The sequence below is a fragment of the Haemaphysalis longicornis genome, unplaced genomic scaffold (assembly GCF_048455015.1).
Source record: "Haemaphysalis longicornis isolate Haplotype H1 unplaced genomic scaffold, Haemaphysalis longicornis Haplotype H1 scaffold_5, whole genome shotgun sequence".
NCBI classification, from domain to species: domain Eukaryota; kingdom Metazoa; phylum Arthropoda; class Arachnida; order Ixodida; family Ixodidae; genus Haemaphysalis; species Haemaphysalis longicornis.
In genome coordinates, this window is record NW_027526385.1 from 181,581,599 (window position 1) to 181,602,227 (window position 20,629).

General features: G+C 47.0%; 1 protein-coding gene across 3 annotated transcripts in view; it reads left to right on the plus strand.

Annotated features, from left to right (window-relative positions):
- The window catches only part of LOC144138854 (sodium/potassium-transporting ATPase subunit beta-2-like), a 35,205-nt gene extending 16,332 nt beyond the window's left edge, over nucleotides 1-18,873 (plus strand). Inside the window, exons 1-5 of one of the 3 annotated variants that reach the window (XM_077671349.1) lie at nucleotides 2,086-2,315; nucleotides 4,083-4,246; nucleotides 12,477-12,666; nucleotides 13,842-14,134; nucleotides 16,842-18,873. In XM_077671349.1, coding sequence (XP_077527475.1) covers nucleotides 12,625-12,666; nucleotides 13,842-14,134; nucleotides 16,842-17,442 — 936 coding nt within the window. In that variant the 5' untranslated portion in view covers nucleotides 2,086-2,315; nucleotides 4,083-4,246; nucleotides 12,477-12,624 and the 3' untranslated portion in view covers nucleotides 17,443-18,873. Of the gene's footprint in view, nucleotides 1-2,085; nucleotides 2,316-4,082; nucleotides 4,247-12,476; nucleotides 12,667-13,841; nucleotides 14,135-16,841 lie in introns of those variants that run through there. The other 2 variants (XM_077671350.1, XM_077671348.1) reach the window with 2 other exon arrangements.
- The last annotated feature ends 1,756 nt before the right edge of the window (nucleotides 18,874-20,629 follow it).

Genomic DNA, 20,629 nt, shown 5'->3' on the forward strand with positions numbered 1-20,629 from the left:
TTGAATGACGCAGAAAAAAACAGCATCAGTTTCATACCGGTTGGCAACAAGTTTAAAACGGTGTGACAACTAATGTAGGTATACGGGACGGCGGTGAAAATTTAATAGCGAAGCTGTCACCTTTGCCCCTAATGTCGCATTTGTGTTACAAGCGTACAAAGTGCTTTGTGTCACATGGGCTTCATCCTCCTCGAATGTGCCTGAAGAATGGGTAATGTCGCATCTATTCGCGGGAACTTCTGTTTTGCGTATGTATGATGCGACCTGGTCCCCCTGCCAAGCGTTACCTTCCCGATTCACCGGGAATTTTGTGACGTTAGGCTGACCGTTACGCTTTGAGGTGTAAGGGCGTTAAAGGTATACGATTTCAACGTTCCTTGCCACGTACCTGCGCGCAACGTTATGGTTGACTAATTAACCCAAACTACGGGCGTGCTACATACCCGAAATGGTAAATTGAGCAATGTTCCTTTTTAGGATGTTCGCTTTCATGCAAGTGGAAATAATTGCACAACACTGCGTACAGTCACTGTCAAAATTATAAAAATGAAAATGAGAATAAACTTTGACATCTCCATGCATAGACACTTGGCATGGTAAGACTAGAATGAGACACACTGGTCAGAGTTCTTCTCGACGATTTTGTTGTTATCGCGAACAGTATAGGATGGACTGGTTCTTTGCTGTTGTTTTGAGGAAACTTGGGCTCACATGCTGCAGCGACCCTGATCAACCAACCAGTACTACAGGCAGTCTTGATTTGGTCTCGGTAACAGAACGATTGTCACTAGCGCTACTCTTAAGCGTTTGAAGCGTTGCGTGCTGGCAGTGCCTATTCTGTGTCGTCATTATCCCACAGGATAATGAGCAAGATTATGCTGTGGACCAGACAACAGGAACTAGAACGAAGTCAGGTGTTCAGCTTCATTTTGTAGACAGTCCCGCGGTTACTCGAGCATTGTTAATCTTAACCGACCTAAAGTATACCAAACCACCTTTATTTACAGAAAATAGGCATGGCATTGACATACGAGAAAATTTCATAGCAAAAAAGTCCCCCTGAAAAAAGATTTAGTATTGCAAGGGTCGAACCCAGGTCGTTATCGATAGACTCTACCACTGCGTTACGGAAACCAACAAGCAGGCACCTCTTAGCAGTAGATCAAAGTGAAACGTAGCCCTGGAGTGTGGTCCACAATAAATCTGAACATTATTCTTTGGTCTCGTTCACAGAATGGGCAGTGCGTTCACTGCCTCACCAGCAAGTGCCATAATTTTGCAGCAGCTTAGCGGTACATCCACTTTTGCAGGGTCGGAATTGGGCATAAATATTGACGCAAAAGCTTTGAATGAAGCATGGAACCGAAAAAGCCGCAATTTGTTTTGTGTAGCAGCAAAATGACTCCTATAATAACGGACGGGAGAAAGAGGATGAAAGCGAGTCAAATTAGAATGGAATGGATGACTTTATTGTGGCAAGCAGGCTAACAAGCACTGTTGTGGAATATGGTAATAAGAAGAGGGGAAGATGGTTCAGAGAAAACTTGTTCATGGCACTTCGAGCGTTCACTTGAGTACATCAGGCATGGTTACACCCATAGGGGTGCCACACGCACTCAGGTACAAGAAACGTTTGGACTTACACAAAGTCTCACTCGCGCAAATCCTTTCTCATGTGTTCCACATCCGTGCCTTCAACTTGAAACGACCGCGTGATGGAAAAGGTCGATCATGGCCTTGGTTGCGGTGAAGCTCGACCAAAACTACCTTTTAGCTGTCGCAAATGCATGCGAACAAACGATGAAGAAAGTCTTTTGTCTGAAAAACATTTTAAAGTTATTTTGTATTTTAACTATAAGACAATGATGGGAGTTTGGTTTCTTTTTAAATTCTGTAAGAGGAGAGGGCATTCAATGTTTTCTAAGCACAATTGCTCAGCCCTAGCTATACTAGAGTCCCTCAAAGCAATGAAGGAGTCTGGCTATATTGTACCTCGTCACAAACACAACAGCGCCCACTCACAATCGAGCAGCACTGCCAGAAATAACCCAAAGGAACGTCAACGCTTGACAAATCCTTCGGAACTTTTTCAAACGTTGATATAAAGGCTTACTTGCCACTACTTCGCTTTCTTGAAGTTTTCGAGCGCCCTATAATGACAAAATCATGTCGTGTACTTGTTGTGATTATAATGTTAAATTTATCGGTTGCCTTTGCGAATGCGTCAGTTTCTTCTGCTTCAAATGCAGCAGCTGGGACCACTCCTTCTCCAGGATTACAGCAAGCTAAACCTCTTGTCCTCGCTAATGGCAGACGTACGTACAGGCTTCTGTTACATGTTTGAATGAAAGCACCCTTTACCAGTCGCAGAAAAGGCAGTCGCTGTTAGTGGGCCTTCGAAGCTATTCCACTCCTTCAGCTTCTCAACTAAAATATTGCTGGGTACTGTTAATTGGCCGTCCTGGTTTGCAAACCAACACTGCCGTAATATCACTTCATGCCAATTATACCAAATTAGAAAAAAAAACATGTTTCGTTATATTCAAACGCTAAACCCCATACAGCAAATATATTGTCACGCGAATTAGGCGATGTGGACACTGGCGCACATTACATGGCTGGGAGCCCTCCGAACAGGGGCACACACACGAAGGCGCATAGCCGTATACCCGTACTAGTGCTGGGAGGGCTGACGCCCATGAAATGGATTTTGTATGCCATGGTTCATGTCACCTTTCTCCTGCCGTTCGTCGCCTACCACGACTGGTGTAGGTTGCATCATAACCCTCATCCTGGCTCAAGCATCATACCGTTGCGGTATCGACACACGTGTTGGGTCTGGGGTTCGGTTATTGGTGCAGCCCGCCTCCGCCACGGTCAGCACGCGAACATGTTTCCCCCTCCCAGTGTCCTCAGTCCGTAAGCAGCTAGACCAGCCGACGAGGCCGTCTTCCACCTTCATAACGTCCGACGTATACCTACGAGCACCTTCGACACTTCGTCATTGCCTTGAGGACATTGCTGGTGTGGTGCCAGGGGAGTGTCATCATCGTCACCGTGGCGTCAAACCCACCACTGTTTATTGTCATCACGTTGCTTACCTTCGCGCACCAACTTTGTCGATTCCACGGCCTTAATCGGGATTATCGGTTTGGACTTGGTGGCTTCGTCACGTGGTACACACCACCATGGCACACACCATCGCGTGCTCACCCACCTCTGAATAAAATGATGCACACGGCGGAGCGTGTCAATGGCCCATGTTAAGATAGTTGACGCTCATTTAGATGATCTTACCATCTACTACGATTCGTACAACCTTTGTCCTGCTGCTGCGTAATGGAATGATTTGGGGTAACTCCTAGAATAATCGCAGTGACAGCGAAATATTCAAAACTTGGTTCCTCTTGTTTACGTGCTCAATTTCGTTATGTAAAGCAAAGAGTTGCTGATTGGCAAATGTCTGTAATGAATCACACCAGAAACGTTCGTTGCGTGTATTCGAATTAGTGCACTTCTAAGGCCAAAAATACATGTAAAAGCTGCGAGGAAAACACCTGTTGGCAATTTTAATTTCCGCAATGACACTTATCTGCGGTATGGTTTTGACTATAGGCCACGTCTAATTTTTTCGAGAAATATCGCATACATTACAGCCTAAGTACGTAACAACAAATTTAACACAATAAATCATATTTAATAACGACAAACATGAAAGTATTTAGCAGCACGACAACGAATTTCTGGGTTAAAATGCAAGTGTTTAGGCTGTTAAGAAATACTTTTTATATTTTTCCTTCAAATAAATTTCTTGTATGACTGCTTATGTAGTGTATACTCAATCGAAAAATTGTCTTGCTTTTTTTATGGTAGTTTTACACCAATGTTTGAGGTGCGTATCTATTAGAAAAGTTATTTTAGTCCAAAAAGTTTAGGATGGTCATCGATACTGTTCGCACAGGATATGTGGTCCCTAATACATTAAAATAGGATGCCTTTGCTTAAGCACTGTCTCTGCTAATGCCGTTATCGTAGAGTTTTACACGTAACGCTTCTCTAATTGATGTGCCTATAACATGCAGGATGCCCCAGGCGTCAGGTCTGGCGGGTATGCCAGAGCAGCACGTGCGGAGAGTTCAAATGCTACAACGTATTCCACCCTGGCACGCGAGACTTGTGCTCCCCTGACTGCTGGACGGGCTGTTTCTGCCGGTGGCCTTGGTTCCGAAATAGCCGCGGCGATTGCGTCAGTTTGTTTTGGTGCTTGTTGCACAGAGACGGAGTGCGGCACTATCCGGGTCTTGTATAGCCACACAAGACGAACGAACGTACCGCTCTGGGGGAATGCATATTTATGAGAAGAACAGCATCTTATTACTAAAAAGAAACATAAGCCGAAATGTGGTTGAAGATAGACCGCATTACGTTATCTGCACTATTGTAATGCATATGAACAATCAAGCATGTCAAGTTCTAAAGCAAATGTGTGGATAACAGGTGACGTAAAATAGTTTAATACTCGTGACCTGTGGAAATGAAGGTAAATGTTGTGTACTTTGTAAAAAGAAAGTCATCTGATATGTGAGGTTATGGAATCATTGCGTTATGAAGACATAATAAAAGACTTCCTCGGTGGACACTACATTGAACGTTTATAATTTATTGCTGTTTTTTTTTCTGCGGACATTTTTTTATTTGTTGTGATGACATTACTTTGATAGGGGAACTAAAGTGAATTAGCCGGAGTCTATTTGTGGCAGCATTGCGCAGTTTACCATATATATTTGTCTATTTAGCGTAAGTCTACAAGCGCAGTGTGTCTGCAACGGGTGGCAGAAAATGAAAAAAGGGACCCCCTGCAATGTGTTAAGGTAGATGACCACTGAATCTGTATAAAACACACATCACACGCATATATTTGTCTCATCATTTGGTCATAGTAGTGACTAGTTTTTTTTTACAAAACTCGGGAGGACTTGAGTTTTATTCTAGAAGACATGAAGGGAACTGTCGTTTCTCTCTTCCAGAAGCCCATGTATTCAGAGTGGACGGAAATTCCACGACCTTTGCAAATTCATTGAGTAATACATAATTAAGAAAAAAATTAGATGTAATGGCGTAATCATGGTGTCGTGTTAGCGGCCCATTGCGATTCATTAACAGCGGAGCTGCTGTACCAACTGTGAGACTGTAATAACCGACTCTCAACAGGCTTGTCGCAACTTTTCCTGCTGTCGAATACACAAGACTGCGCTTGAAATACTGCAATAGAAGCCACTAGCGAGACCCGTCAATATAATCTGGGCGCCTGCGCAAATTGGAGTCTCAGGGAATGAGATTGCCCATCTCACAGCTCGAAGATTGACCGGCCGAGCACCTGAAGACGAAGATCTGCGTCCGCTTCCTCTAGTGTCGTATCATGAGGTTACCGCGCACTATCGACTACAGCGACAAACGTACGCCCCACCGCACAAACAACTACCCAAGTACCATGACGAAATACTTCGCGCCCTGCAAACTAATAGTTACCCCCACCCGAGCAGATACCACTACATAGCCCCCACCGTGTATCCCCGTTGGTGCCGCTTCTGTGGGAAATCCTGGACACTCTTTTATATGGTCGGCGGCTGTACACGAAGCCGCCCACTTGACCCGCCCAATCCCTCCCGCACTTATGAGCTTTGGGAGAGCGCCTTGGCTAGCTCTTCCAGCGCAAGTTGGTGGAGGGGGCAAAAGACGCGGCCCGTGCCAATGGACTCCTGGAATGAGGAGGCCACCCTAAAGACTCTTTACTAGGAAACAATAAATATGTTTAGTCTCTCTCTTTCTCTCTCGCCGTTGCAGCAAAAAATACCAAGTGAGGAGCGCTCGTGAGCGCGTGCCTCGCGGCGACTACCGTGTCCCCGGCTCGCGCGGTGGCTTCCCCCCCTTCCCCGAAAAACTCCACAGTGTCAACTAATGAGTGCCCGAAGACGTCACTCCCACAACTATCAACTACGGACATTCATCAGCCATTCACAATTCATGAACTGCAAAATGCCCTACAAAGCAGCCGAAGAAATACATTCCTGTACCAGACCAAATTACATATAAAATTCTGCAGAATCTACCATACAACCAATTAGAAGCCCTCCTAGGTTACATAAACCAAGCCTGGGAAAGTGGTCAAATTCCCATGGCCTGAAAAACGGCACATGTAGTTGCTATTCCAAAACACGGTAAATCACCTGTTGACATTAAGAATTTGCGCCCTATATCTCTTAACTCCTGCATAGGCAAACTCATGAAAAAGATGGTTCCCGCCCGCATTGAATGGGCTCTAGAAGTAAACCAGGCCTTTTACTATACAATGACCGGTTTACGCCGACAAGTCTCTGCCCAAGACACCATACTCCGCATTTATAGAGGCATAGTGGGAGTGAAGAGCACCGCCCAAACTCGTACCATAGTTGGGATCGATACAAAGAAAGCTTTTGACACCGCCGCTCACGAGCCAATACTCGAAAAAGCAAAAAGCAACAAATTAGGACCCAGACCCATCCAGTATCTTGAAGATTTCCTCACTAACCGGCTCGTCAAAATCCAAGTACAAGACCACATAAGTAATGCCCGCAAAATTACAGCAGGATTGCCCCAAGGAGCCATACTTTCTCCGACTCTGTTTAACCTGGCCATGATCGATCCTCCGTCCTTCTGAATGCAATCCCGGGATTAAAAATGCCATCAATGCTGATGATATTACCCTTTGATGTCACACGGGCTCTCCTGACACTCAAGAAGAGACGCTGCAGCGAGGCACGCAGTCACTCAATACACGGCATCTATTGGACTGGTGTGCTCTCCTGAGAAGACAGAATACACGGTTGTCATCAACTCCCGCAAGGCTCCCGCCAACGATATCCGGGGACTCAGCAGGCTACACCTAAACGGCAAAGAAATTCATCGAAAACACTCCATACGGATCCTCGGCTTTCACATAGATCAGGATGGCACAGGTACAACCTGGCTGAAAACTATCACTACTCAAGCGAACCAGATCCTCCACACGATAAATAGGGTGTGCCGCAGCAAGTATGGTTTAAAGGAACATGAAGGGCGCAAGGTGGTAGAAGCACTCCTTATCTCACGGACCATGTACTGCCTTCCTTAGTACTATTTGACAAAAACTCAGCACACAAAACTCGAAGTAATTATCCGCAACGCCACTCGTATAATAACAGGCACCCCAAGATTCACCCAAAATGACCTCTTATATGCCACAGGCGCGCTGAATACACTCATTGAGAAGATTGACACGCACCACATCGCCCAAACCCAAAGACTACAAACGTCGCCTCAAGGTCGTCTCATCCTCCTGGATCTGGGCCATAACATCTCGCAGCTGCAGCATATTTTACGAGAGCCGCCACGCACCATGGTCGTGTTCAGCCAACATAACCTTGAAGCCCATACCTAAAAATATGGGTCCAGACCAGGCAACTCGCCGGCCTGACAGGACAAACCGCTACAACAGGAAGATATTTTCCCCAGGAACTACGGTCATTTACATCGACGCTGCGTACAACAAAGACAAAAAAATCAGAACGACAGCTTTTCATAGCGACGTCCTCTCCGCAGTAGCCAAGCCCCCGCACCATCGTCGACATCACTGGAGCTTCAGGCTATTGTCAACGCCATAAAAGCACACCATGATCAAACAAAACAGGTCATCATCACGGACAGCAAATCGGCCATTTTCAATCTACGAGAAAATCACATGTACCCCCACATGCACTACACACTCGCCAGCATCACACGTGACAACCCCGAGCTACTGTGATATGGGCCCGTGGACACGCAGGCGTAAAGGGGAATGAAAAGGCCCACGCCTTAGCTAGAGCTGCTCTCTATGATCCGGGCACCCCAATACCCTGGCCTATCTTCAATGACCCAAAAGAGCACCGCTGAGAAATGCATCAGATCAGAGAACCACCCTTCTCTACCCCAGAAAATTCGCCCGCCCTGACGCTGTCCTCATTCGACGAGCACAAACCGGCACGCTACCAACACAACACATACAACACTACATAGACGGGCTTCCAGGCACACCAAAATGCTCACACTGCGACCAATACCCCAACAATGAACACACCCTCTGGACATGCCCAAACATACAAAGCACCCTGAGATCTTCCCTGCAAGCAATTCCTGCCACAAAGCGCCCTACTTGCTGGGAGGCATGGGTCACACCCCCTAAGGAGCTTAAAGAGCTCTATTGGACAACACTTGTGAACCACATTAAAACCATGCCAGGAATATAGACAGCCAGGACTAAAGCCTGGACTATAGTCCCTATAACCCAACCAAGAAGCCGAGCAGTCCTTTGGACACAGGTTTCAAAATAAAGTTTCTCTCTCTCTCTCTCTCTCTCTCTCTCTCTCTCTCTCTCTCCCTCCAGCGCTGTTGTCGGACGCATGTAAAAAGAAAGAAACTCCAGCGCTAATGCTAAAGATGAAAAGGCCGCCGTGACCTGCTTGCGGAGGTCACTGCGGCTGCCGCATTCTCGGTGCGCCATTACGGATAATTGGAGACATGGCTACGAGTGGGCCAATCCTTCCCGAGACGACTTGCAGATCCCGCCACCGCTGCTTCAAGTCGATGACGAAGAGCTGGTGGAAGTCTGCAATGCTGAGGATGACTTTGCATCCACCACTCGCCGCGAATAATACGACGACCTCTTCGATGCCTATGGCGACGATTGCTAGCCCCGCAACAATGCAAATTTGACGAATTGCGCACCGCCACCATGGACTTAAGGAACGCAACCTCATCCGGCTTGTGGAAAACTTCACTATAAGCCGAATCACGTCTGTCACTCCATACCTCCACCTCAAAAAAACCTGAGCAAGGTAAAATTGACTGCATAATACGCAGAGCCTATAAACAGGCCGCGGTCACTCCCATAACGGCTTGCACCGAGCGTTTCATGGCTATGGGAAGTTCGCAATTGTTCGTTACATTTCGGTTTTCGTTACATGCAGGTTTCCAGTTAAGGCTGGTGGGAAAGAAGCAAAATGCTAGACGTCAGTGAAGGTGAACTGTCCCTTCACGGATTTATTTTACAGCGAAAAACTGCGTGAGTTGCGCCTCCTGCTTTTGCACGAGTTCAGGCGCTACACACAGCGCTCCAAAAAAGCAAATTCACTTACCCCCGTATTCACAAACGTACCTTAAGTATCACGTTTGCCTTTTGACACTTTTCTGTGCCTTAATGCGTTACAAGAACCAAATTTATGCTTAAAGGTGCCTTTTCGTGAACTCGGTGCTCTTTACCGCACTCAAGATTGTTGAGAGGGCGCCAGCTGGGATACTACACCAGGCGGCAACATTCTTCTTTCTCGCCAGCGGCGACGGCATTTAAAATTGTCCGCTTTTCTTGAAAAGACATAGCTTTTCGTTTTCTAGCAGCAGCACACATCACCGACGAACCGATACCAGAGATGTATAAGCGGAGACTCGCGACCACACGCCGGCAGGATGGCCCGAACAGGACGTCGAACCGAAACTGCACTCATACGTGGAAAGTCACGGTAGTTTGCGGTGGGGGCGAAAAAAAAAACGTGAAAAGTAGTTACTGTTGCTAGCTGGTGTGGTGTCACGCTACACAAGCAAAAACAGAAGTGACTGCGGCGTTAGCCATGAATTGGTGCTAGCCGCCTGCGTTCATTATCATCATCATCACCATCATCACGGCGAATTTAGTGTTTAGGTGATTCCAGACGTTTTTGTTGCTGCTGGCTCCTTATGGATGTGCTAGTATTTGCTAAATTAGTTCATTTCTATGGTGGATTCTTGAGTAAAAATGCAAAAAACAGTGAGTGATCAGGTCGGCGACTTCGGTACGTCAAGGTTAACCGCCGCGACCTTCCGTTACATAAGGGTCGCAAACACAAGGCTTTCAATGGGGATGGCAGTGGGGTGGCAAACTTTGCTAAATCCAAGAATTTTTTTACATAGATGTTCCTCACATCCAGGTGTAACTGTAATACCTTCATGGAAGTTGTTGAAGCGCAGCGCACATCCCATCACAAGCGATTATCTATAGAAGTCGCGAAAGACGCCTTCTAGTGCAGAAACTCAGGATTTCGTACGCGAGCCAACATGGAACCAAGACTTCACTCCCGCTTCACCTTCAAAACTACGTCTCCCCCATACCCAGGAACATGCACCCGGTACACCACCAGGATCGCCGGCATGCCCGAGCGTCTGTCCTGCACTAGCGTTTCAGAGCTGACCCTGACGCATGTTATGCTGACGCCACTGACTACCTGACTAATTGACTACCCAGCGAGCTACACTTACTCACATGATTTGGTTTTGTGAAGCTCAGCCAAGAACTTTACGAGTACCCTTACGCATTACGAGTGCGGAACAGCGGGATACCGCTTTGCTTAACACCGACCCCGAAATACAGATCAAGGTCGTCCAACTGGCCGAAGATGCCGCTCGCGCCCAAAGGCTTCCGGGCGCCATCTGAGGGGGAGGAATCAAGGAAGACTACCACTTCCCTTTCCTCTGTTTACCCAGTTTTGGGAAAAATAAAATAATCATCATCATCATAATCAGCTGTGCAAATAAACGATGATACTGAAACTGAACTATGTGTCTGGCAATGTTCACCTAAAACAGCTTCGCCATTCAAGTCTTGCGTGTGAGTGAAAGCTTACCTGAATTCGTTTTTCACCGTACAATGTTTTTAGCTCAATTCTGCACATTCTTTTTGTATATAAGGGTAGTTTGCGATATCCGTCTTGTAGATTGAGAGGTGGGTTGCGGCATTTCAACAGACTTAATGAACGTTCTGCATCGCACCGGTAGTAACGGGCTTGTACCCATCCCAGAACAAAATATCGCTGACAGTTGTTATCGTTATTGGCCATGCAAGACCCGACACCCAAAGTAACCTCCTTTCCACCGTAAGTAACCACCCAAAGTAACTTGCACTGTCAACATACCCTTGAAAGGGTGCGCTGACATGGCAGACGAGTGGGAATTGGTCCGTCTGTGATCTTCGCCAGTAGCATTTATCGGCAGTGGCCAATCCACCTGAATGGGCATGTTGTTATGCCAACCTCACTCGACCAGGCTTCCTTGCGTCTTTCCCCGAACTTCTCCTTCCCGTCGACGTCTTCACAAATAAATACAGTGCTAACGCAAGCTCTACCTTTAAACTCATCGAAACGTTGAGATGATGACACACCCCTTTGGTCGCAGAATCAAGCCCGTTTACCTCATTCACTCTAAGGAAACCCTGTGGTTCAGCTTCAGCAGAATGCACAGAAAGGACCAATCCATGCCGACAACCAAGCGAATTGGGAAAACCACAGGAACGTTTACCCCACTTCACTCTAGAAATGTTATTCCCGCTGTGGCACGGCGCCATACAGAACGTTATGCTTGCAGATCAAAATTTTCTGCCAGATCGCATGATCGACATCGTGAATTGATGAAATTTTATGGTTGGCTTTATAGACCCGTCAATAGCACGTATATCAGTGAAGCTGAACCACAGGATTGTCTTGGAGGGGGCTCGCTAAGGAGACCGTAGTCACGTGCAACTAGGAGGGCCACCAGGAGACATGCTGGTGCGCTGCAGGATTAGATTTACCTCGCGCGAAAGGGCAAACCTTCTTGGTGTTCGCGCTCGAATGAAGAATACGAGACTTTGTAGAACAAGCTTGCAGCAGGAGTATAAGTACGACACGACAATGACACCCGTGTTATAATAGGATTCCATCTAGTCCAAATAGAAGAATCATCAACGCGTGCTCTAATGTGACGTGCAACTCACAGCTGAGGAAATTCTGTAGTGAGGGAGTAAAAGATTCGGCCGAGCACACTAACTGTGGCCCATGATGTACGTAAGAACTGGGATTTTGTGTCACCCCTTATAAACAATAAACGAGCTGGTATAGACTAAAATTTTTAATGGTCTTAAATTAAATCCAAATCTTTCAACCCTGCACCTGTCAAGGTCATTAATCGCGTTGCCATTGACCTTGAGACACCAGCGCGAAAGCTCCGCCTTTCTCATTGCTTCGCTCGCTCGGAGCCAAGCCGCTGCGGTTCCACGTGACTGGGCGAGGGTGAAACGGCCGCTTCGCCTGCTCTTGATCGCTGAGCGCCGGCGGAGGCATGTGTGCGCGCTCTTCAGCGCAAGTGAACCACGTGACTTGGGGTTTAAAAGCTGCGTCACTGACGCGTCGCTTGGTTCCTCATTGTCGCCATTCATGGTGCGCCGGATGGGCTATCTGTTGATGTTCTTCAATGCAAGCAAAAGGACGAATGCAATTCTCCAGTAAAGATAACTAAAAGTCAGGCTGCGAAACCTCAAGCGAAGGCAAACTTTCATGAAGCGCTGTGTGCGTGGTCTTTGCTTTCGCCCCTAATAACTAGGTTTACAAGTGTTAAAACAGAGCATTTTTTTATTTTTTCAGGTTTCTCAGCCTTAAAAGCGCTTACAGATGTGAACTTCAAGCCACAAGCGCCGTGTCATCAGGCCTTCTTGTATCATAGGCCGTGCGGTGGTGACCTCCAGAGGGCCCCGTCGATCGCCGCTACAAGAACTTTCGCACAGGCGCAGCCATGGCACTTCCAGAAACCACTGCACAAGATCCTGCGGAAAGGGTGTGTACTTCTCCCGCTCTCCGATGTATTTCCTTGCATCTGTACCAGGCTGGTGTGGTGCAAAAGTACTTTTCGTGTACAACGTGTCCTGAAATTAGGATTCCTGCATAAATATTCCACCAAAATTGGTTACATGAACGAAATAAGGGTTTGCTACATATTATTGCGTGACGTGATGATAAAAACCATAGGAGTCGGTGCCGCGACATATTCCGAATGCATGGTAATTTGGCGAACACGAGTACGGTCGCAAAAGCATTCTAGCTTGCTGCAGGATGGACACGCTCACTATCAGTATATAGGGAACGTGAGATTCTCGTCCTTTGCGTAAATGAGGCTTTGCCCCGACTTGCCCCGGCTTCAGAAGTCCTCAACACGGCGTTGCTCGCACGCCCCTCGTACACAGTGCCAACCGTACTTTGCTTTCTAATTGCTTCAGGGGTCAAATTTGCTTGCTTTAGCCGCGGCATTGACCGTCTGTCGCTCGTTTGATCGTCCACCAGCATCGGAATTTCGTTGCCGGCGTTCCATGCCCTCCTGTTTTGCCACCGTACCCTGCCTGTGCACTTGGTTTTATAACGCGTACAAGCGGTGACGAAAGTCCCGGAATCCGTCGAGGCGGCGTTGGACGGGTTTGTCGGAAGAGGCAGGTGGCGAGCCGTGCTTCTACTTGATGTCTTTGGCATGCACTTGCGCCTATGACATTCCCGATGGCCGGAGGCCGTGTTTTGTGCAGTCGGCTCAACACATTGGTTAGGGGAACGTATAATCATTTGTTATCTCTGCATCAAGATGAGAAAAAAAAAAGAATAGTCCGCAGCTAGGAAAAAATAGAAAACAGCTGTAATTACGCGGCTATACATTGCCGCGAAGCTCCAATTGACGCTATGCTCCGGTCATAGCGTGTATATTTGCCTTGACAAGCCCTATACGTTTCCTGAGCGATACGAGTTAACATGAACGTCTGTTGGGCCTAAAATGGGACTAGAGTGAGTGCCTTTCCGCTTCCATTTCGTCCTCTTCCTTTTGCCTCTTTTTATCTTCTGAACCCCACTCCCTCAGTGCGGGGTAGCAAACCGGGCTCTACGGCCTTTATTTCGTTTTTTCTACTCGTCCTTCTCCACTGTGCGAGGGTGACGCCCCTGCCTTTGCGTCCCATTCTTTGTTGTGGACAGGTTCCTCTTCAAACGGTTTCTGCGGTGGGCGGCGAACGTGAGGATGGAGTGGCTGCGGCAAAAGCTCCGGGTTCTCGGCCCTCAGGTCGACGGCAGACAGACTCGGGCTTCAGCTCTTGGTTCTCCAGACCCCGTGTCAAGTGGATGGTCGTTGCGCTGGTGGCGGTGGTCCTGCTGTTCGTGATAGTGCTCGCAGCCGCACTGCTCTCAACCGGAAAAGGGGCAGGCGAGAGTGATGGTGCTTCGGTGTTAACCTTCTGGCCAAAGCCAGAGCCGGGACATGACCTGATCTGGTGAGAAGAACATTGGTCACAGTGCGGGGAGTAGCGCGCCTGATACTTGTACTGAAAGCGCATGCGTAATATGCGGTTTCGCTTTCTAGTTTGCCCGGTGGTCTTGTTATAAGAACAAGGTCAGTTAAAATATATTTAAAAAATACCAAATCTGCAGTGTCACCTTCTTCAGACTTTTGAGCCATTCGCGAGGTCATTCTATACGCTTAGTATGGCATGGGCAAGCCGTAATTTTCCTGTGACCCCCTAGCCTTCACTTGAGATAACTAGGTTGCAAAGCTGCCCGTCCAGCTCTCGGTGTTTAACCAGCAGTCAAGAAGAGAGATGAACCGTAGAAAAACAGAACTACGCAAATCGTAGTCGCCGTGACAGATGGGCAATGTCTTTTGTATCAAAGTCAATAAAGTTTGCATTACATGAACATCAGCCATTTTTTTAACCATCCGGCAAGCGCCGCGCGTTATGATCAGTGTACGCTACCGGAAAAACGCACTTTTCTAAAAGAATTGTCAACAACCACCCGTAACTTGAGAAATTTTCTCATTCAGGCTGAACGTTTCCGGCGGCCAGACATGATACACTTTTTTTTTGGCAGGCACATAAGACTAGGAGTTACGACTATTTTCTTCCATTATTTACACTGAAACGTCGTACTACAGCGCCATTCCTGGGTTGGCGGCTGCTTAAAGCATACTCCTTTAGCTGGCGCGCGATGGCTCGTCTTTGCCTTCTTCGTCCTCGTCCAAATGCCAAGCTTTTTTTGGCTCTTGTAAAGAAAATGTGGTACTTTTCAAACCGCTGCAACTTTATAACGTGTGCTGTGGTTTAGGAGGTCCCTGCTGCTTATACTCCGGAGCAATGTTTGGCTGAAAAACGCTTCCGGCCATCTCCACGCTGAAAAATATTGAAGTTTGAGAACTTGCTCACAGAGGTGTTGGACGATCCGGTCACCTATTAATCCATTTCTTAGCACTATCGCTTCAGAAGTGTTTCCTCTATTCTGGTCTGACTCACGCGGTTATGCCTTGCCCATAAAAATGTGTTGAAATGACCTATTTCGGAATTGTTATCCACTGCGCAGCATTCGTAGTTGAATCGTCCCCATTGTGTTTTCTTTTTAAGCGACCGGGCTGACGTGACCGGATCTTTGCGGTTGAAACCAGCCGAAACTGGTCATCGGCGTGACTTTTTTGTTTCGTTTTTCTTGTGCTTGGCGCCGCAAGGGACAGCGCGAAGAATTGGGTTTATTTAGCTGTTGATTTTGTTCTGCTTTTGTAGCGTCTCTCTACGACGCCGTTTGTAATCGCCATTTTGTCATAATCGTCATAATCGTGATATTATTCGTATTGTTTCTTTTCGGGTTTATCTCTCAATGTCACTGGAATAAATATAAGTTCGTCCTTTCGTTAGTTTTTTCCCGGCTCTTCAGACGTTTGATAACATATTGCTTTGTCGCAATTTCTTGCTTTGTCGTATTTTCTAACTAGCTCCTCGCAAGAAGAGAAAATAATAATATACAAAGCACTCAAAAATAAACTTCATTCATTCATTCATTCATTTGTTCATTCATTCATACATTCATTCATTTTTTATTAATACTGTTGGCCCAGAAGTCGGCCGTTACAGTATGGAATACAAATGAATATGAAACTATGGAATGAAAGTATGGAATACAAAATGAATACAAAAATTACTCTCGCAATAGCTACACTATAAAGGTCATAAGAAGATTTTTGGGTGCCGTTGCAAGCATACGCTGGAAATATCCCATAAAAAAATTGGAACACGTTTGCAGTGCAATACACACGCGCAGAAATACATGATGCATTGATGCTTTGAGACGGCACTTAGCACCACCCTGGGAGCCTGGACTTACAAAAAAGTATGCAGTGTCACCCGGTCAACAAAAACATGCACACAAAAACCGAAAAAAGGTACTTGTTTGTGTAAAATGAACACCCGATTTAGTGTTTAACTAACCCAGCGCAACCATGCGATTTATTAAAAGAAATAAAAGCGACGCACAAACCGTTGCAAGGTTGTCTATTGACTACGAAAGCATAGAAAAACAAAGAACTCCACTTCGAAGGTAACTGCGCGATGCACATTGCATGAATAAATGAAAGACGAAACAATACAAACACTCACTCGCACTTCACAGGAAGTTTTGTAATAAGTGTCCTACAGAATGTCCTCGGAGTTTATAGACAAGCACGGAGTGTTTTCCGCATAACGTTTATTTTATTTCAAAAATCGAGGTGCAGCGCATGCTAAAGACATCACCAAATCAGTTAATCATACAGAGGGATACGTTGAGAGTATAGCAGCTACACCTTGCGGAGGAATTGCGCCAATGACAACGCAGAAACTCCTGGAAATCCAACTTCGATAGATAGCTTTCGCTGATTAGTAAATCGGGTGGGTGTAAAATAAATGGGCTTTTATCTCACTACATTACATGCTCCATTGGTATTGAGCGAGCACCGTTGTGACGTAACGTACTATTTATTTGATATGTATTACTTGTTTAGACTTGATCACCACAGGCAGGACACCAAAGATAGAATTGGCTTGTTCCATTCATGGGTGGGCAGCCATATGGTTGATGCGAAAGCCGAACTTCAGCATTCCAGCTTGGAAATTGTACAGCGCTGATGGAATCGGTTTTGCGTTACACAACTTCAACTTTGTTCATCCGTCGACGCAGGTTCCGCGCCGGGAACTTTCCGGGTGCACAGCCAGGATGGCGAAACCTCACGGCGCAGCTGGAGACGCTCGTTGCGGGCTACGACTCTGTACAATCCCAGCGCCAGTCCGACGTCATCCAGTGTTTCGGCCAGCGGCCCGAACAAGGAAAAGTGTGCTCCTTCGATGTCAACACCGTGGCTGCGCCGTGCACTGCAGATTACGACTTCGGATACCCGAGAGGCAGTCCGTGCGTGTTCATCCAGTTCGCCAACGTGTCGGGCTGGGACCCCGAGCCGCCATCACTGAATGACTCGTCCCAGGTTCTGCCGGAAGAGTTGCAGCCGCTGTTAAAGCCAGAGCTGCTGCCTCTTCACTGCGATGGAGACACGCCAGCGGACCGCGAGAACATCGGCGACTTGGTGTACTCGCCGTACCAGGGGTTTCGCACCGAATTCTTTCCGTACACCGGTCACCGAGACTACATGCCGCCGCTGGTGGCCGTCCAATTCCGGAGACCGGAGATAGGAGTGCTTATTGGTGTCCGCTGCCGTCTTTGGGCGCGAAACCCACCTCCCGGCAAAGTGTCGACGGAGATTATGTTTCACCTGCTTGTCGACTGAAGGAAAAAAAATACAGCGGACAGAGTCGTAGGCACAGTGTAGCAAGCACGTGTGGTCACTATATTTTACATCAAAGATTTGCGGAGGCTTCTGCTATGCAAAGGATAATGGCCACTGTTTATGTCGAATTCTGGAGAGTTGAGAGTGTTTTGGCACTTTTAGCTATGTCCGGTAGTCGCAACTCTTAACTACGTGCTGCAGAGTTGGTTGCTTTCGAGTATGAGACCGGTTCTCCAGAGCAACACACTACGGTTTTTAGATGAACATATGGTGTCCCATGCAAAAGGTCACAACAGAATAAATTCGCAAGCTTGAACATGAGATAATGTAGAATGAAAGAGCTGCCCCGTAAATGCAGCAGGGAAACCTTGTTTAACGGCGTCTTGCAGCATATAGGAGAAATTGACGCTCAACCGAGAATTCATACGGAATGCCTTACTGTGCCTGATCATCACCTTGATCTTCTCGCTGAAGTAATTTAGCGGTTATGCATGAGGCACGACAATGAAAGCAACGCGACGGCGTTGCCGCGCGCTGTTTATTGTCCTTCTTTCAAACCGATTGCGTGTGCATTCAAGCACGTGCGTAGAAATATTTTGTGTCATCACAGCACCTATGCCCAAGCTGTGTGTACATGTCTAGGCCGGCCGAAGTGCGGTGGTTCAGTGGTTGATGTTTCTGCTGGTTTTGAGTGTACTATACGCTATTGTAAGGGCGTGCAGTACATATTTAACAACTTTCGGAACCACTTGCCCATCATGCCGCACATCTCTCTCGGCACTGACACCGAAAATTTCCTTACGACAATCATCACTTCACATCATGATAACGGCGGATCGTGCTATACGGTCTTCACAGCTCCATCGTGTTGGTTATCGTGCCCTGCACCGACTGAGATACACCGCCCTTCAGTGTATGCAGCAGGATTGCATAACAGACCGCCTGATCAACTTGCATCAGATTGCTGGGAATTGTATGAGTGGATGTTAGCATGTACGACTGTGTATCACAGTGATATCATTATGCATCTCTTCATGATCATACATCATATCTGAGTGGCCTATTAATCGCTTTGAAAGAATCAGCAATGACCCATTCGACGAACCACGCCGGTTACTGAAAATCTATGTAAAAAAACTCGGGCGAAATGGAAAAAGACAGCACACAAGCGACCCAAATTAGAGGGAAACGACGGCTCTACGCCTCATCGTTCGTGTTTTTTCTGTCCTTGTGTTTTTTCACGCATTTTCCATGTAGCAATCTTCCAAGCACCTAAGTTTGGATATACTTACCGCGATCCTATTTCAGCGCGAAAATACGCGTGGTGTACCACAAGCCCAATTGTGGTACCGAACTGCCTTCGTCGAATTTATGTTAAGATTTGAGAACTCAAAACGGGAATTTCAATAAATCGTAACTGGTCGAGCCCTACTCCATTCAGCTTCTGTTGATTACTTTCACGTTTCCTGCAATGGCATCTGTACATGTATATAATACTAAAATGCCCCTATTAAGCCTGACAGAAAAAAATGCGGCTCTTCTAGCAGGCACGCCCGTCAACAAGTGCATAAGGTTGCTTCACTTGTGTAGTGTCATCGATGCAGATTTCGCTGGTCAAACGTTTGGCTGTAGCCGGGTGGATTCTAGCCGTGCTTGCCAAAAAATGACGAAGGTACTCAAACGGTCAACGTACCATAAGTCAGTGCCTCTCCAACAGGTCGAAGGCCTCGTAGGTGATGATATGAGTATGTGATTGAGTGAGTGAAAAACGTTTTATTGAGCCGGCGAAGTGGGAGTGGTTCCCTATTCCAGGAGAACATGTTATGAGTGGTCAGCCGTTTCTCTGCCGCTGGTCACCAGGTTCTCCCACAGCTCAGGGGTGGGAAGGGGGGGGTGGAAGAGGGTGAGGTTGGGGTTGTGCTTGCACTGTAGTATGATCAAATCAGCAATTTTCGGTGCATCAGCCAATGCTGAGATACTAGCGGAGTGCTGCTAAGCCCTGGTTAAGAAGGAAACTTAAAACAGGCAGTCTCAGCAAAACGTTTCTTCGTACCTCCCGGCCACGCAACAAAATTGTAGCCAATTGAGCATTAGCCACTGGCTGTGTCCATTTCGTTTGATGTCAGGCTTGAAAAGCCCTGGGATTACTACGCATGCTCTGCAACCACCACTTGTCGGAGAAAGAGGCCATCGTGGAATTTTATGGTCAGCGTATTGCAGGAGGAGACTTTTCATTTTACTGCGTCCGCTGTTTCGCGGTGACGATGGAGGAAATTTCAGTGGTCTCTTCGAAGACTTGTCAAAGGTGTCAGCAACGTCTTCTGCAACAAGTAAATACTAATAAGGAGAAGGTTTATATGTCTAGCGGAGAAAAATCCGCTGTCCCGGTATACGCAGAAAACTCCTCGGTTGGAACCCTATATGCCATACGCGAAAAAAAAAGCGGGTTGAAGAGGATTTAGCACGGGAGAGAAATTGGCTGGGTTGATAGATGACGTAGCTACAGAACGGCGCATCAGAGGGAGTAAGCAAGGCCTCCTTTCTGAAAAGAGCGCGCCAGCAGCGAGCTACTGTCTGAAACATGGCTCAACCGACAACAGCGGGCAGGGAAGGGTAGGCAGAGTGGGCAAGAAGATCGTAGACTTGGCAATTGCCAACAACGGCCGCACGTTACTTCGAATAGGCCACGCCTCATAAGTGACCCCTAGGAGGAGGCAGCTTACAATCAGCGACGCTGCGAGCAGGAAACGAAAACTACCACGAACATGTAACGCATAATGATAAAGACTAACCACTAGGAGTAACACACAGGTAAAAACCGGCAACACGTTACAGACTGGCTGGTTAACCACCTCAATTGAGTACATGCGCGTATTTCTCATGTTTTGAAAATCAATTTTTGATCTGAAATACTGGACGATGTGCTCTGCACAATGTCCTGTGCGCAACTGAGTTTACAACATTCCTTACCTTCACATCGGGGATTCTTGTTTGCCCGGTTGGTTTTATAGGGAAGGCATTAGGTCGTTAGCTGATCGAAAAGCGCGCCATTCTAGAAACGCCGCACGTAAATTACGTTTGACTGCGTGCCGCGGAAATAAAAGAGAAAGAAAAGGCGCTGGCTTCTGCTGCGAGGCAACGCACCGGGCCTACAACTCGGAAGATATCGCCAACGGCGTTCATCTAG